The sequence below is a fragment of the Sorex araneus genome, chromosome 1 (genome assembly GCF_027595985.1).
Source record: "Sorex araneus isolate mSorAra2 chromosome 1, mSorAra2.pri, whole genome shotgun sequence".
In the NCBI taxonomy this organism is placed as follows: domain Eukaryota; kingdom Metazoa; phylum Chordata; class Mammalia; order Eulipotyphla; family Soricidae; genus Sorex; species Sorex araneus.
Genome location: NC_073302.1, coordinates 125,975,936 through 125,990,936, shown reverse-complemented (window position 1 = coordinate 125,990,936; position 15,001 = coordinate 125,975,936). Strand labels below are relative to the sequence as shown.

At 38.2% G+C, this 15,001-nt stretch overlaps 1 protein-coding gene across 1 annotated transcript in view; it reads left to right on the top strand.

Annotated features, from left to right (window-relative positions):
• Positions 1–15,001, top strand: part of FYB1 (FYN binding protein 1) — a 94,160-nt gene that overhangs the window by 61,509 nt on the left and 17,650 nt on the right. Inside the window, exons 7-12 of the mRNA XM_055143206.1 lie at positions 2,064–2,223; positions 3,081–3,225; positions 8,917–8,939; positions 11,796–11,862; positions 12,624–12,761; positions 14,724–14,749. Coding sequence (XP_054999181.1) covers positions 2,064–2,223; positions 3,081–3,225; positions 8,917–8,939; positions 11,796–11,862; positions 12,624–12,761; positions 14,724–14,749 — 559 coding nt within the window. The remainder of the gene's footprint in view (positions 1–2,063; positions 2,224–3,080; positions 3,226–8,916; positions 8,940–11,795; positions 11,863–12,623; positions 12,762–14,723; positions 14,750–15,001) is intronic.

Here is a 15,001-nt window from a genome sequence, read left to right as displayed (position 1 = left end):
CACATTTCTTTTGGAAACATTGGTTTTGCATTGTCTGACACATTCCTTCAAAACACATTTTTTTAAAAAATTTTAAATCACATTTTTAATGAACAAAATTAGGGATAAAAACATCATTGAATATAAACACAATTTTATCAAATGAGTACTTCACAAGCTATAGTTCTCCCACAAAATGTTAATTGATATTAAAATTAGATCAGTGTGAGAACTCTATTGCTTTGTACCATCATTCATTAGTTTGAAGATAAAGTATTTGATATTTAAAAATTCTGAAATTGGAATGCATCTTAAAATCATGGGTAGACAATAATCTAATTGAAGTTGCTTTGTATTTCTTAATGGACTGGAGCGATGCGATGGCACAGTGGGTAAGGCATTTGCCTTGCACTCAGCCAACCCAAGTTTGATTCCTCCGTCCCTCTCGGAGAGCTCGGCAAGCTACTGAGAGTTTCCCGCCCGCACGGCAGAGCCTGGCAAGCTACCCGTGGCATATTCGATATGCCAAAAAACAGTAACAAGTCTCACAATGGAGACGTTACTGGTGCCCACTTGAGCAAATTGATGAACAACAAGATGACAGTGCTACAGTGCAACAGTATTACTTAGTGTTGAATAATAAATATATATCACAATTTATAGCATTGTGGGCTCAATAAAATAAGATTGAGCTTATTCAAAACTTGCAATGCTTATTGCATATCCAAAAATACAGGAGGGGACAGAGCTATAGTACAGCGTGTGAACATTTGACTTAACACGGGGCTCACCTGGGTTCTATCCACAGCATTCCTTTTAGTCCCCTGATCTGTCGAAACTGGTCCCTAAGCATATATCCAGGAGTAAACTCAGAGCAACACCAGATCTGCCCCCACCCCAAAATTTTCAAGATATTCTCCTTAAAAAAACATGTATTTAGCATTACGAAGTTAAAAGTTTAGGATTTACAGTCTAAACTAGATTATTCCCCTAAATAAATATTCCCCTAAACACAAATAGGCTATTGATTTGTAAAAAATTAATAGCCTATTTGTAAAAGCCCCATAGAATATTTTATTTTATTGCTGTTAAAAATTTTTATTACAGCTTAGGTAATATGGTTACAATAGTATTAAATTTCATGGTATTGATATATGACGTTACTGCACCCCACCTCCACCCAAGTGCCCAGTGCCCTCCATCACTGTCTCTATGTCACCGCTAGCCTGGTCCTCATTCACTAGCTACCCCAGTTCCTCTGCCACAGTCTGGTAATCAATTCTGCAGTCTGTGCCCAAGGGTTATGTCATTGTTTAATACTGTAGACTTCCCTGTTTTCTCTCCCTCTATGCCACAGATAAATGAGATCTCCGGTCTTTATTTTTCTCCCTCTGATTTCTTTTGCTTAGCATGCTATCCTCCAGTTCCACCCATGTTGCAATAAACAGCATATCATCTTTTCTTACAGCTACATAAAACAGATGTATAATATTTTTTATTTAGAAATCTATTTCTAGAATGTTGTTTTCATTTATAGCAGGTAACATCTGCTCCCAGTTAATGGATATTCGAGTACTACAAAGAGGAAATGGTTTTTCCCCTATATGCACAAACCATTATTATCACCTCCCTTTCTCTTTACTGTCTCAGATCTGCATAGAACCAGCAGAGTAACTATAAATTACGAATGGGGAAAGTGTCCATTTACCGGACAGATTGCTAACATATTCCACAGAAACAGAGATCATTTATTGTGGCTTGTCATACATGAGTAATATCTTGGTAGTGGTGGCTGCTTTTGCAAATCTTTCATGAAATTTTTATTGCCCCTGAATTGGACACCACGCATGTGCTTTATTTTTTGTTGCTGGAACCAGCTTAACCTTTGTGATTCCTCTCTCTCTCTTCTGTGATTAGAGCGTTCACCAAGAATGGCATTCACCCTCAATTTTCATTCCAAAGCATGAATGTTGAAAATAGGCAAGATGGGAAATTATGGCCGTATTGTCTTTCAAAATTGCATTCCTTAAAGATCTTTCAAAGAGAAAAAAAACCTGTTATGATATTTTCTTTTCCCTTTGCAGCTAACAGGCCCTATTCAAGTCATCCATCAAGCTAAAGCTTGCTGTGATGTCAAAGGAGGAAAGAATGAATTGAGCTTCAAGCAAGGGGAGCAAATTGAAATTATCCGCATCACAGACAACCCTGAAGGGAAATGGTTGGGCAGAACAGCAAGGGGGTCATGTGAGTGCAAATGTTTCTGTGATTTCAAAGTGTTTGCTGTTGAAGCCAATATTAAATGTTTCAAATCCTCACAAATTAAGTTAGGGTATGTGGCACTTAGACAAAGATAGGAAGATTTCAAATGACAGGGACAAGTATGGCTCCATCTTCGCCTCATCTATGCTATTCTTTTTTTTTTTTTTTTTGCTTTTTGGGTCACACCCAGCGATGCACAGGGGTTACTCCTGGCTTTTCACTCAGAAATTACTCCTGGAGGTGCTTGGGGGACCTTATGGGATGCCGGGGATCGAACCCGGGTCGGCCGCGTGCAAGGCAAACGCCCTAACCGCTGTGCTATCGCTCGGCCCCTATGCTATTCTTTTAGTGGGGAACAATGTAAATATTTATATTATTACAGGAAAAAGTGAGAACCTTGGATTCTTCACTGTTTAAAAGGCTTAATTGATCTATGTCAATCCTTGAAGTCTTTAAAATCAATTCTATTCTGACTCCATACAACACCATAAAATTTTTACAAAGTATAGTAAAACCTGTGTGGCAAGTCTATCAATCAGAATTGCAAGCAAATTCAGGGATGGGGAAAATTTTTTTCTGCCAAGAGCCCTTTAAATATTTATAACATTATTTTGGGAGCATACATTATAGGCAGACAGGCGACAGGCAGCCACCAAGAAGCATACATGTCTGATTCCTTATGGACCAGATCACATGACTTGGGAGGTTTCCACGACCCCCCTAGACCGAATGTTCCCCATCTCTGAAATGAGGGAAAACTTTAAAGACCAAATGTGCAATCTGACAGCTTAGAAATATTTAAAGCCCTTTTGCCTGAACATGAATCATTCTCCTGTTGGCAGATGGCTATATTAAAACAACTGCTGTAGAGATTGACTATGATTCTTTGAAAAGGAAAAAGACCTCTTTCGGTGCCCTTTCACCCAGACCTCCAGAGGATGACCAGGAAGTCTATGATGATGTTGTAGAGCAAGACACCACCAACAGGTATGTACAGAGATACTTTGTAAGTAATGGAACCATCTGCTGGTCACTGTCTACTCCAAGAGCCTAGCATTTTCAATCACTGAATTAAATGACCATTTATAGTAGCACTGCATCAAGGTCAAGCGAAATTCCAGTGTTGCCATACACACACACACACACACACACACACACACACACACACACTCATATATATACATCATATATATACATATATATATATATATATATATATATATATCTCAAGGACAGCTTGCAGTATGATGGCCCATTTGTCAGATCTTGTCAAATATATGGTCATTCCAATATGCTGTCATAGAATCTTTATTCTGATTTTTTAATTTTTAAAATTTAAATTTTTTTTAAATTTTTTAAATGAATCACTGTGAGGTACAGTTACAGACTGACAAACTTTTGTGCTTACATTTCAGTCATACAATGATCGAGTTCCCATCCCTCCACCAGTGCCCACTCTCCACCACCAATGTTCCCAGTATCCCTCCCACCACCCCTGATTTTTATCCTAGGGATGTGTCAGGAAAATAACATTGTGCAAAATATGAAGCTTGAAGGGTCAGGAAGATAGATCCCATAAAAGAGCACATTTTAAGGATATGTGAGTCCCTGAGTTTAATTCCCTAGAACCATGCCAAGTGGGACCCTGATTATAAAAAGCCTGTATGCAAAGCATAAAATATAAACTTAAGTTCTCAAAAATTACCACAAATTTCTTATCCTGAAATATCTAAGTCTTAATGTACTCGTTGTTTAGATGTGAAAATAGAATAAAAGCTCTGGCAATGCAATCCAAAAGCTAAGGTGGTTCCCTGCTTGCAGTCACTTCAGCTGCAACCTGGGTTTCATTGTCCGTGGCTGCCCCATATGTTCCTCCGAGCACCACCAGGAGTGATTCATGAACACATAACCAGGAATAAGCCTTGAGTCCTGCCAGATGTGGGCCAAAAACCAAATAAGTAAATAAATAATGGAGAAATGAATTCTCTTTACTACAGCTCTGCCTCATTGTTACACAATGAAATCTTATTTCCTCTCATCACTGAGATTTCACTGTGACAGGGTCAACAACTTTCATCTCAGTGTGATGTCGGGGGCTGGTGGCCAAGGCAACTTCTACCAGTGCGTATTTTTGTTAGGGCCTGAATCCAGGCAACCAGTGCCTCTGCCACCCATGGCTCACGTGAGAAGAAAGCGGAAGACAGCTGCAAATCTTGGAGCCTCTGGGCAGCGCCGGCAGCACCCACAGAGTCAAAGAGGGGTTCTTAGGAGGAGATAGGTGCTCTTCTCCCCACAGTGCTCCCCAGCACCTTCCGCCTCGATTGCCCTGAGCTGGAGGGGACTATATGTGTGTGTGTGGCGCCTGAGATCACCTGCTGAATTATAGCTGCTTGTGAAATTGGAGTGGGTGGGGCCTCTGCAGGAATGTCCTTCCAGGTCGGCAAGAAAGGACGTGTGATTCTTCTCCCACGCAATCACAGAGTGAAGTTCATTCTCTTCTTCCCGGCGGCAGGTCAGAGAGGAGCGCAGGCGTTATTAGAGAGCCGCTGGGCTGAAACCCCTTTCGTCTCCAGCACTGGGAGGGGTGACCCAAACAGAAAATCCTGCTTCTGTCCAGGCACATTGTCCAAATCAGGCCAGGGCTGGACATGAGGAGTCGGGGAGAGGAGGGAAGGAGAAGGAAGATGAGACTTCAGAAGCCTTGCTTGCTCCATTTCGATTCCTGGGGGGCCAGCAGGGCCCATCTCTAGAACCCCTACCTTACACCAGCCCAGTTTCTACAGGTGTGCTGACGACCCCAGAATATCAGTTATAAGTCTTGGTCATTGGTCACTTGTGTTATATGATGTCATATGGTGTAATGTGCAGTGATGTGTCAGTCAGCTATGCAGCACCTTTTTCTGCTTTGCTTTCTCTTCTTACCTTTGGCTTCTTTTCTCCATGTGTCCCTTTCCCTTATCTCGTATCTTCCTTTGTCATTTATCCTTTCTGATTTTTCCATGCCCCTTCTCCTTTTATTCCTTCTTTCCACCAGCATCCTTCCCTCTCCTAGGAAAGCCATCATCTCCAAGAAGTAATAGAAAAGGAGGAAAATCTCAGCTCTGTCAAGAAGCAATACTTATTGACATCCACTCTGTGAGTGTGGAATTCTTCCCCTGAAGCCAGACATATGGTCAGGGCTAGCATTGCCCTGGGTAAAAATTTGTCCACCTTCTTCATAGCTCAAATTCCAAAGGAAAAAATCTTTAAATTAGTAACTATCTAAAAAATTTAAAACTATTGGGGCTGGAGCAATATGGAGCAACAGCACAGCGGGTAGGGCGTTTGCCTTGCATACAGCCGACCCAAGTTCGATTTCCAGCATCCCGTATGATCCCCTGAGCCCCACCAGGAGTAATTCCTGAGTTCAGAGTCAGGAATAACCCCTGTGCATCGCCGGGTGTACCCAAAAAGGAAAATATATAATATTTATATATGTGTGTGTATATATATATTAAAAAATGTAAAACTATTAAAATAGTGGTATGGGGGCCAGAGAGATAATACAAAGGGAATGACACTTGCCTTGTACACACCAACCCCAATTTTATTCCCCCATCCCATATGGTTCACTAGGAGTGATCCCTGAGCACCACTGGGTATGGTCCAAAACAAAAACAAAATATTGATGTGTGTTCAAGTCATATAAGGGATCAGCTTTCCCTCGTGTGTACCTTTTTTCATATTGTTTAGACTTGTTATGTTGCAGTCTGGACAACCCAGGCTTAAAAGGAAGGACAACCTTTCCAATTGGCATATTATGAAGGCAAAATTTTCTGTATATGTGTATGTTATTTACAGAATATCTGGATACAAGTGTGTCACATAAGACAGAGCATCAATGCAAATGTCTTTTCTTATTTTTAATTAAAAAACACATTTCTCTTGTCTGGGGCTTAAAGAACTCTAGTTTATTGATAAATACATTTTAAAGCTAATTTTCATAACTCAAGGAAATATAAGAAATGAATCCATGAAAGGAGGAATGATTTGCTTAAAATATAGCATTCTTTAATCATGAGGGTAATTCCCCAAAATAATACAAGGATCTTTTTTATTTTATTGAGTCACCTGTAAATACCCCGTTGCAAATGACCAGTTTTATTCAACATGGTGCAGAAAAAGAGGGTTGTATTTAATAAAATGGAGGAGGAGGTGTATGATTTTCAGGTTCAATACCTTAAGCAAGTCTTGCATCACAATATTTACTAGCATCAATCCCCCTTATGTATATTTAACAAGCAAATGAAATAAGAAACATAATTTCTGTGCAAGTTTTATATGTGAAACTCCAGCTGCTGCTGGCTGAGCCCTCCTAACAGAACACACTTTGTCCTTAGAGAAATAGAAACGATGCTGAACCTAGCTGGCATCTTGCTCTGGCAAGAGTGAGCAGAGACACATCCTTTCTCCCTTCTCCAGATGCTCCTGGCATGTCGCTCTCTTTCCCGGCTCTTCCCCCATATCTCCAGGGTTACGATGGCCACCTATGGGATTTCAAATTCTGAGAAGGCAAGAGGCTAAAGAGCCAGGTCCTAAAAACTGTCCTTTCTTTTTTTCTCGACAACAGTTATTTCTACATTACATAGGAAACATTGAAAGGCAGGAAGTTATAAATAAAAACGCCACTCCATCACATAGCAAGCGTTCTGTAGCACGTGTCTCTCTGCCTGCCTTTAACCTTTCTTCTTTCTCGTCCCTCCCTTCCCTTCTTTCCTTTCCCCCTCCGTTGCCAGTTAAATAGTTTGCATTCTGAACTGACCATTTTAGGAAGTAAAAGAATTGTTCTAGGAATGAAATCATGTGTGTGTGGCATTGCTCCTGATTATTTTGAACCCTGATCTTTAGAAATTGGCAAGGAGAATCTGCAAGATGGAATAAATCTGCCAGGAATGAAAATTACACAAAATCACAACTCTACATATTTCCAGCTGCTTGTTTCAAGCTCAAAGCGAAATTGCACAGAAAACGAATGTGATGATAGCACATAAGCAAGTGAAAAATATACTAAACCTCATCAAAGATTATTTTCTTGGGGTCCAGACAGATAGTACTGTGGGTAAGGCACTCGGCTTGTGTACAGTCAACCCAGCATCAACCGAAGCACCCCTTATGGTGCCCCAAACCCCACCAGGTCAGATTCCTGAGTGTAAGCCCTGAGCACAACCAGGTGTAGTTAAAAAAAAAATTTATTTTTTTCTTTTTGGGTCACACCCGGAGATGCTCAGGGGTTACTCCTGGCTCTGCATCTCAGGAATTACTCCTGGCGGTGCTCGGGGGACCATATGGGATTCTGGGAATTTAGTCCAGGTCGGCCGCGTGCAAGGCAAATGCCCTACCCGCTGTGCTATTGCTCCAGCCCCCCCAAAAAAAATTTTTTTAACTCTTATATTGTAAGTAATTTCCAACATGTATTTCTAACAGAGTTTCATTAGCAAGATTTTTTATTTCAAAATTGACTATAGATCTGCACTGTACCACTGTCGTCCCGTTGTTCATCAATTTGCTCAAGCGTGCACCAGTAATGTCTCCATTGTGAGACTTGTTACTGTTTTTGGCATATCGAATACACCATGGGTAGCTTGCAGGCTCTGCTGTGTGGCTGGGATACTCTCGGTAGCTTGCCGGGCTCTCCGAGAGGGGTGGAGGAATCAAACACGGGTCGGCCTCATGCAAGGCAAACGCCCTACCCACTGTGCTATCGCTCCAGACTGTAGATCTATGTCAGATTAATTCTTTGGGGATGAGGTAGAGTGAGTATCACACCCACTGTGCTCATCCAATTCTCAATGTTCAGGAGATACTGCAAAACCATGAAGTGCAGGAGACCGAACTCCAGTCACTACATGTAAAGCTGGTCTGCCTATTGAGCTATCTTTCTGACCCAGATTAATTTATTTTATCTCGACTTTAAGGAAGAAAGAAATCTGGTTCAGGCTGGATTGAACCCAGGTCACCTGCATGCAAGGCAAGCACCCTCTCTGTTGTACTACTGTCCCAACCCAGAACTCACAGTTTAATAGGAAACTCAAACAAAAACAAAACAAACAAATATATACACATAGTTACAAAATAGGGAAAATATAGAATGTTACAGAATTAAATAAAAAATTCAGGCCATCTGGACTTAGATTCATTTGGAACCACACTATAAAAATAAGTAAGATTTAAATCTTGAATTGAAGCATGAATAAGATTTCAAAATTTGAAGAGATTTCCCTTTAAAAAAAACATTTAATGCTATTGGGTCAAGAGTAAAGTACTAGGATTGTAAAAGAGTGAAAGATAATTGAATTTGATGCAGTAATAATTCTATCCTCTTGGTTTTGTAATTAGGTCTATCTAATGAAATAATATAATATATAATAGTAAAACTGCCTTATGGGAAACTGTTAAAAGGAAACAGTGCCATTATTTTGAATATTTTATGTACTATTGACTCTCACTTGATTTTTACTGAGTTTATTTTGTTTCCTTTTAATTGTTACTATTCATTTATTCCTCTAAGGGTCAATTTTTCTTCCTCTTCCATGTAACAAAATGGAATTTCAATTTGATAAAAGTGATGTACATCTATGCACCTTTTTTTAATAGCTAAATAACTCATGCTAATTTAATTTGTATGTATTTTTTTTCCAGCCACAGTCATGGTGGAAGTGGAGGTAAGTCATATACTTCTATCTACAATTTCTCTAACAAATCTTCAACATTTTGGTGTTCATTCATGATAGAGTGATTTTATTTGCAAATAATGAGGATATTTGCAAATAAACACTGCGCCGGGAAGCAATGACCTCACTTCAGTCCTGGCCAGTGAATAATTTTCAGCAAGTCACTTCTAAATTTGCTATGAGTCCTAAGATGACTATAAATTCACAGTGCCCAGGGAAATTTTGATTTATTCCAACTATCTGAGCAGGATTCTTTGCATGTGTCTTTCAGAAATATGCTTGCATGAATGATTACTTATTTGATCTTCTTAACTTCTAAAGATCCTTGGTTTAGTTATCAACAAAACAAAAAAATTTTACTAATACCTAGCTGCTATTATTCTCATATTGAAAGTGAATTTTCAAGTTCGTTGTTTGTATTTCTACACAGATACACTACTAATTAAATGTTTGTGAAAGAAATTAGGATCCTGAAGAGAGTAGGCTAATAAGTTGAAACAGGAAGTAAGGGACTGGAGTGATGATAGTACAGTGGTAGGGCGTTTACCTTACACGCAGCTGATCTGGGTTCAACCCTTGGCATCCCATATGGTCCCCCAATCCATATCCCATATGGTCCCCCAAGACCGCCAGGAATAATTTCGCAGCATCACCAGGTGTGACCCAAAAAGAAAAAAAAAGAAACAGAAAGTGAATATAACAAATTAGATATCACTTTGATGAAATGAAATACAGGATAGGTCTGCTTTTCTTTATTTTTTGTAGCTTCCATCAGTATTTATAATTTGACCTTTATCCATTTGGATTTTTATTCATATCTTCATCAGTATGCTTCCTTAATATTTATCATTAACTAAATTCTCTTTATTACCTTCTCCTTTTTCTTTTCCTAGCAATGAATATTTAACTCTATTCATATTCTTCAAATTCCTTTCATTTCTCTGGAGATGAAGGTACACCACCGTATCTTTTATCATCTCTGTACCCTTATTTCATTCGAGTTCTAGAAATTACTTTTAAAATAAGAAAAAAAAATTTCAACTATGTGAGAGGTAAAAAAAAAAGTTGAGGGGGCTGGAGCGATAGCACAGCGGGTAGGGAGTTTGCCTTGCACGCGGCCGACCCGGGTTCAAATTCCAGCATCCCATATGGTCCCCTGAGCACCGCCAGGAGTAATTCCTGAGTGTAGAACAAGGAGTAACCCCTGTGCATTGCCCGGTGTGACCCAAAAAGCAAAAAAAAAAAACAAAAAACAAAAAAAGTTGATTTTTTATTTTAAAAGGAATAATTTTTAAAGGAATAATTCACCTATGTCTGTGGTAGCACAGCTTACAGTAGTCAAGATCTGGAAACAATCCAAGTGCTCAACAATAGATAAAATTCTTCTGCTATATATACACAGTAGAATTCTACTTAACTTTAAAAAAAATAAAACCTTGGGCTGAAAAGATGGTAGAGTGTGTATGGTGCTTGCCTTGCATAGATCAGACCCTAGATCAATCCCTGGCACCGCCTATGGTCCCCAGAGTCCCATCAGGAATGATCCCTGACTTCAGAGCCAGGAATAAGCCCTGAGTACTACTGGGTGTGGCCCAAAAGCAAACCATCAAAAATAGTGTTTCGGGTTTGAGATATAGTAGGGCTCTTGCCTTGCATACGGCTAACCCAGGTTCAATTCCTGGCACTCCATATGGTCCCTGTGCCCGCTTGGAGTGATCCTTGAGCCACAGAGCCAGAAATAAACTCTGAGCACTGCTGGTGTGGCCCCCAAATACAAAAGAACCTTTTTAAAAATTAATTTACAAAATAAATCTTACATTTTGCTACAGCATGGGTAGAAAGAAAGTATTCTTTTACATGAAATAAGTCATAATTTAAAAGACAATGGTCTCACTAATGCATTATATAAAGAAACAAAGCAAGGGATTAGACAATGACCATTGAAAAACAAACCCTTAGCTTCTGGTAACAAAACTCTGATTGCAAAGGAGAGAAAGGAGGGGGTGGGGTAGAATAAAAGATCTAGGGTCAGTGGTGGGGGATATAGGCAACATAGCAGTAACGCTGGACATCTATGTCATTTAGTAATACTATTATAAACCATGTTCCCCAATAAAAATGGATGCTTTCTGCATGTAAAAGAAAATTAACATAAATATCAATTTTTGAGTAACCTTTATATGGCGAAATTATAAAACTAACAGATTTAGCTTGGAACACAAAGGCTTTTGGCAGAAATCCCTCCAGATTTAATTAATAAAACTTCAGTATTCCAAAATTGCGTGGCCACAGTAGCGGCTGCTCATCATCATATGCAATTCATAATTGGCAATAGAAAACATATTGTCTAACGTTGCCTTTTTGGTAGATCTGAATATTGGGGTAAAATCCCAAATAATAATGGTAGGTTTGGTTTCAATTTTTTTTTTCTTTTTGTGTCACACCTGGTGATGCACAGGGGTTATTCCTGGCTCTGCACTCAGGAATTACTCCTGGTGGTGCTCAGGGGACCTATATGGGATGCTGGGAATTGAATCCGGGTCGACCTCGTGCAAGGCAAACCCCCTACCCACTGTGCTATTGCTCCAGCCTCAGTTTCAAAATATTGAATGTAATCAAAGTAGAGAGAGAGTAACATGAAAATTGTCTGCCACATTAGGTAGGGGGAGGGGGAGAGGTGGGGGGCGCTACTGGGGGGGTTGGTGGTGGAAAATATGCACTGGTGAAGGGTCTGGTGTTTCATTATTGTGTGACCAAGACTTAAACCAAAAACTTTGTAACTGCTCTGTATTTTAATTAAAAAAAAAACACAACTAACAGATTTCCCCTCTTTTAATCTGAATAAAGGGATATTCCCCCCACCCCCAGATGATGATATTTATGATGGAATAGAAGAGGAAGAAGACAATGATGGGTAAGAATAATCAGTAAATCACCTTTGTGTAAGTTTATTGCCATATATGCTGAGATATGCTTTCTATTTTCATTTAGAGTAAGCATAAAAATGATTAATTTTTATTGTATTACCAATGTTTAAATTGAAAACACTAGTAGTTAAGGAAATTGAACATCTAACAACTGAGCATATAAAAGAGTCACAAAAACTATCAAAAGACGTCAGAAAAGAATAAATAAATATAAATGGTATACATAGTTTACAATTTTTTTCCAATTATTTATTTATCAGTACTGATTTTCTTTTAAAATATCTAAATAAAATTAAATAAAATATCTAAAGAGTTATGTAGCTATCCTTTGAGCAATACATATAGTTGTAGGCAATGCAAACAAATTAAAATTATGCTATCTGCAGAATAATTAGTAATGAATATTTAATTTTTAAGTTTCTAAACTTGAAATGGTATTTTGAAGATTCAAGTTTTATTTTTTTTATTTTAATCACAGAATAAAGTTGAATAGTTGTTTAAAACTTAATCCTGACTTAACTTGCTATACCGAGAACCAAGAAGAAAGTCTCCAAGTAGAAAAAAATACTAACTTTTCTATTACTTGTCAAGCAGCAACAATATTCAAAGACCATGGCCTAGAAGCCTAGTGGCATCATCTTGTTAAATAACATGATACAGTAAAATGATTTTTAAATTCTGAATATCCATCCATGTCTTCACATCTCACTGATTGTGCCATTTTGATCAATGCCTGTATGCTCCAAAGCTCCATGCAACAAGTTGAAGAGAAGAGTAACACCTGGTCCTGGGGAATTTTGAAGATGTTAAAGGGAAAAGATGAGAAAAAGAAAAGTATACGGGTGAAACCTAAAGAGTCTGAGTCAGACAATGATGAAGGTTCATCGTAAGAGCCCACCAACCAAATCCAGTGCACAATAACTACACTAATATTAATTTAATCAGCTTTTACTAATATTTTATAACCAATAACCAAATTGTAAGACACATACCATTTGTCATTCTCCATTAACCATCACTCTCTTCATGGTGTCACCTTTAAACTCAAGCATTTATGCAAGAGGAGGGAAAACACATATTTTGCTTTCTCTATAAGCATGTACACACACACACACACACACACACACACACACTTCCTGACACACAGTTGAAACCTTCCACACAAATTTAACATTTAATGCAAATGGGTGTACATAGTCACATATTAGATTTACTAGGTTTTTTTAAACTTTAGCATCATACCTAAAAGCTCACAATCCGAATGCTCACAATCCCATTTTATTATATAATGTTTTATACTGACTGCTTTTAAAATATATTTTCATTTTTTAAATTAATTTATCAGAAATAAAGAACACAATTTGGAATATCTCATCTAAATACAGCATTTAAAGTCTTTGTTTCTCTGTTCCACAACAGAATATATTAAATTCTCTTTGGATAATGTATTTTACTATATTAAAATCATATAAAATAGTTGAAAATGCTCAATATAAAAACCAGAGCCTACATTTTCTTTTCCTATCCCTCACACAACACTTTAAATATAAATTTCATATGTATATATGAATTTAAAATCTCAATCACATTTACTTTTAAAAAATATTCTGTTTTATACAGTCCTAATACATAAGTTTACATGTATTAATTTTACATAGATTCCCTGATTTTAAGCCAGTTTATGAGACACTAAAACAATACTCAAAAAAAGATACTTGGGGCTGGAGTGATAGCACAGCAGGTAGGGCATTTGCCTTGCACGAGGCCGACCTGGGTTCAATTCCCAGCATCCCCAGCACTGCCAGGAGGAATTCCTAAGTGCATGAGCCAGGAGTAACCCCTGTGCATCGCCGGGTGTGACCCAAAAAGAAAAAAAAAAAAGACACTTAAAATTTTGCTTGTTTGGGAGCTACACTAGTTATGCTCAGTGCTTACTCCTGACTCTGTGCTCAGGAATCACTCCTGGCATGGCTCAGTGACCATATAGGGTTCAGGGGTCAAACCCGGGTAAGCCACGTGCAAGGCAAGCGTTGTACCCGCTGTACTAATGCTCCAGCCCCAGGACACTTAAAATTTTTAAATGAAGATAATGAGAAATCTCTTGATGTAGTGTTGCTCAAGGGTCATCCTTACTTAAAAAATAAAGCAGAATTATTTTGCCTGTTTCAGTTACACATCACCAAGTTCTGATTTGGGGTGGTTTGAACTAATATATTCTTTTCACACTTTTGTGTAACTGTGCACTGTTCTCTCGGTGATTTTTGTGTGTTATGTATGTGTCTGTGTTTCAAGTTTTAAAAGTAATGAAAGTAAAAGGAGTTTTCTTTTGCAACTAAATTCCACTCAACCCTGATTTCAGATCAGTCTTATTAATAAGTCATCACTTCAATAGATATTCCTCTCTTACTCACCGTTCTCCTGTGTAGGGTATATGTATATATACATAGTGCTCTTTCTAATTGGATTTTTGTCTCTGGATACGAAGTTTGTGGCCAGATCTATCCACAATTACTTCAAAACAGAGTTCATTTCATTTCCTCTGGTATAATAATATGCCTAAACCTCACGGAACAAATGGAAAAAAAATTGGCCCTAAACTATGGGGAAAATAAACCATGGAATACTTTGACTCTTCATTTTGAGCACTAACATTAGAGCTCAAAAAAACTTGGGAAATTTCAGATTACTGGATCAAATCTGTGACTTTGTGGAGAAACGGAGGATGAGAAAGGAATGATGGTCAACAAATTTATTAATTTATCCATCCTTTTATTTGTCCATGACTCTCGTAAATACTCCATTTGTGTTTACACTAGACTGATTATGGTTGTTCTCATTTTCCTTCCAGTTTTCCTGCTCCTCCTAAACAGTTGGGTAAGTAATAAAACCTATTCGCATATTTTATATCTTACTCCTCGTACTTAGGATAGTGGGAACGCATGGTTGTAGTACATTGTTAGTAGAAGTATGAAATCACATAATCACCCTAGAGAGCAGTTTCTTAAATTGTTAAGTATGCACTTACCTTAGTAGCCAACAATTCCACTTTAGTTATTAAAAGAAATTAAAGTGTATGTCAAAAAGCCCTTTGCAATGAGTAGTTTTTAATCGTGGCCCCACTCAGCG